General features: G+C 37.0%; 1 protein-coding gene across 1 annotated transcript; it reads right to left on the reverse strand.

Annotated features, from left to right (window-relative positions):
* LOC122696141 (immediate early response 3-interacting protein 1-like) lies at positions 1–1,437 on the reverse strand. The gene has a single exon (XM_043905830.1). It carries the CDS (start codon positions 1,389–1,391, stop codon positions 1,143–1,145), a length of 249 nt encoding a protein of 82 aa, XP_043761765.1. The 5' UTR covers positions 1,392–1,437; the 3' UTR covers positions 1–1,142.
* Positions 1,438–1,753: the final 316 nt, after the last annotated feature.

Below are 1,753 nucleotides of genomic sequence, written 5' to 3' on the forward strand. Positions count from 1 at the left end.
TTGACTTGGAAATTGAATTTTATTTACAAATGTTCTCTTTTAAACACAGATGCCATTCCACCCCTTTCAAAGCATTATTAACTAATAATTTCCAGAAAAACCATTTACATTGTCTTAATCTTTCTGCATAAAACAGTATTATGGGGTAAACAAATATGGGATGGTCTAAGACATAAAAACAAAACAAAAGACAATTTATCCACCATGAATGCTCTAGTGACTGACAAAGAATCACCAATCACACCCCTTAATGTGCTACTCCAAGAAACGTGATAATTTGAGGAGGTAAATGCTTCACAATAAAAGTCTTCTTACATAGTATGGTTTAATGGTGATTGTTTAGGATTGCTCTTGCAGGATACTATTTATGCTGATTTTTAAAAATAAGTCATCATTGTTACAAAGGGCATAGACTTTTCTATACAGATTTTTCTTTAACCTTTGGAAATATGTAGATACTGATCTGGTCTCATCATTCAGGCCAATTAATAAAATAACAAATGCATGAATCCAACTTAAAATGAAACTTAAAACAAAAACATAATCAACATGTGACTATCCGACTTAACAAAATTAGAACTCTCCCAGGATTCAGAGTATTGCTCCTCAATAGTTACTATGTATTTGAATTTTTCATAGCTGAGACAGTATACAGACAAAATACTTAACCAACGAGTTCAAGATAAAACAATCCAAATTACCTAATATTTTATATTTTAAAAATCCTTTAAATTTTATCTAGGAGGAGAATTGTTCTCACATCATAACTAAGTTACAAGAACTTTGAAAAAAAATTCATCCCTGAGAAGTCAAAGAGAGAAATCTCTAAAAACACAGAAGTGACATTCCTGCACCCTTTTAACAATCTTTTCCATAGCATGAACTTTTATCAGCAGTCAGCAATCAAATGTATTCCAATCCTCGATAGTTATGGCCTCTGATGATCTGATCTTTTTACAATAAAACTGTTAAGTGCAACATTTTAAATAATCAGATAAATAGAGACTCTGGTTTTATTGTCAGGTTTACATTTTTGTCAAGTCCAAGGACAGCCAGCTAAGATATGTATACTTCAATAGAGACTGAAGTAATAACTTCTGCTGGCAGCTCTTCTTCGGAGTCTCCATTTCCCCCACTGATCTTCACCCAAATAGTAAAAGTAATACAATTGCGATTGAGTTTACTATTATCAATGGCACTCTCATCACGGTTCTTACAGATCGAATAAGGTTCATTAGCTGAGATTTAATTCCTGGCTCTTCTCCGAATCCTCCAATTCCCTGGTCTGTTCCCCAGCCAGTGTTCTTGAGGAAGCGCTCCTTGTGAAGCACGGCGATGGCATTAACGCAGAGAAGGGCCGCCTGCAGCAGCGAGTACAACGTAAAGGCCATGGCCACGCACCTGGAGGCCCAACTGATTCCTCTCCCTCTGTCTCTGCTTTTTAATATGCTGTCTAGGTTGGTCATAACTTTCCTTCCAAGGAATAAGTGTCTTTTAATTTCATGGCTGCAATCACCATCTGCAGTGATTTTGTAGCCCCCCAAAATAAAGTCAGCCACTGTTTCCACTGTTTCCCCATCTATGTGCCATGAAGTGATGGGACCAGATGCCATGATCTTTCTTAGTTTTCTGAATGGCCACCATCAGGGTGGTCATTGTCAAAAAAACTCTGAAAATAGCAAGTGTTGGTGAGGATGTGAAGGAACTGGGACCCTCATGGGGATGACAATGATGCAACTGCTTGGGAAACAGT

This window comes from Cervus elaphus, chromosome 6 (assembly GCF_910594005.1).
Source record: "Cervus elaphus chromosome 6, mCerEla1.1, whole genome shotgun sequence".
Classification (NCBI taxonomy): Eukaryota; Metazoa; Chordata; class Mammalia; order Artiodactyla; family Cervidae; genus Cervus; species Cervus elaphus.

Coding starts and splice junctions, on each gene's coding strand:
- LOC122696141 (XM_043905830.1), bottom strand. CDS start 1,391: ATGGCCTTTACGTTGTACTCGCTGCTGCAGGCGGCCCTTCTCTGCGTT.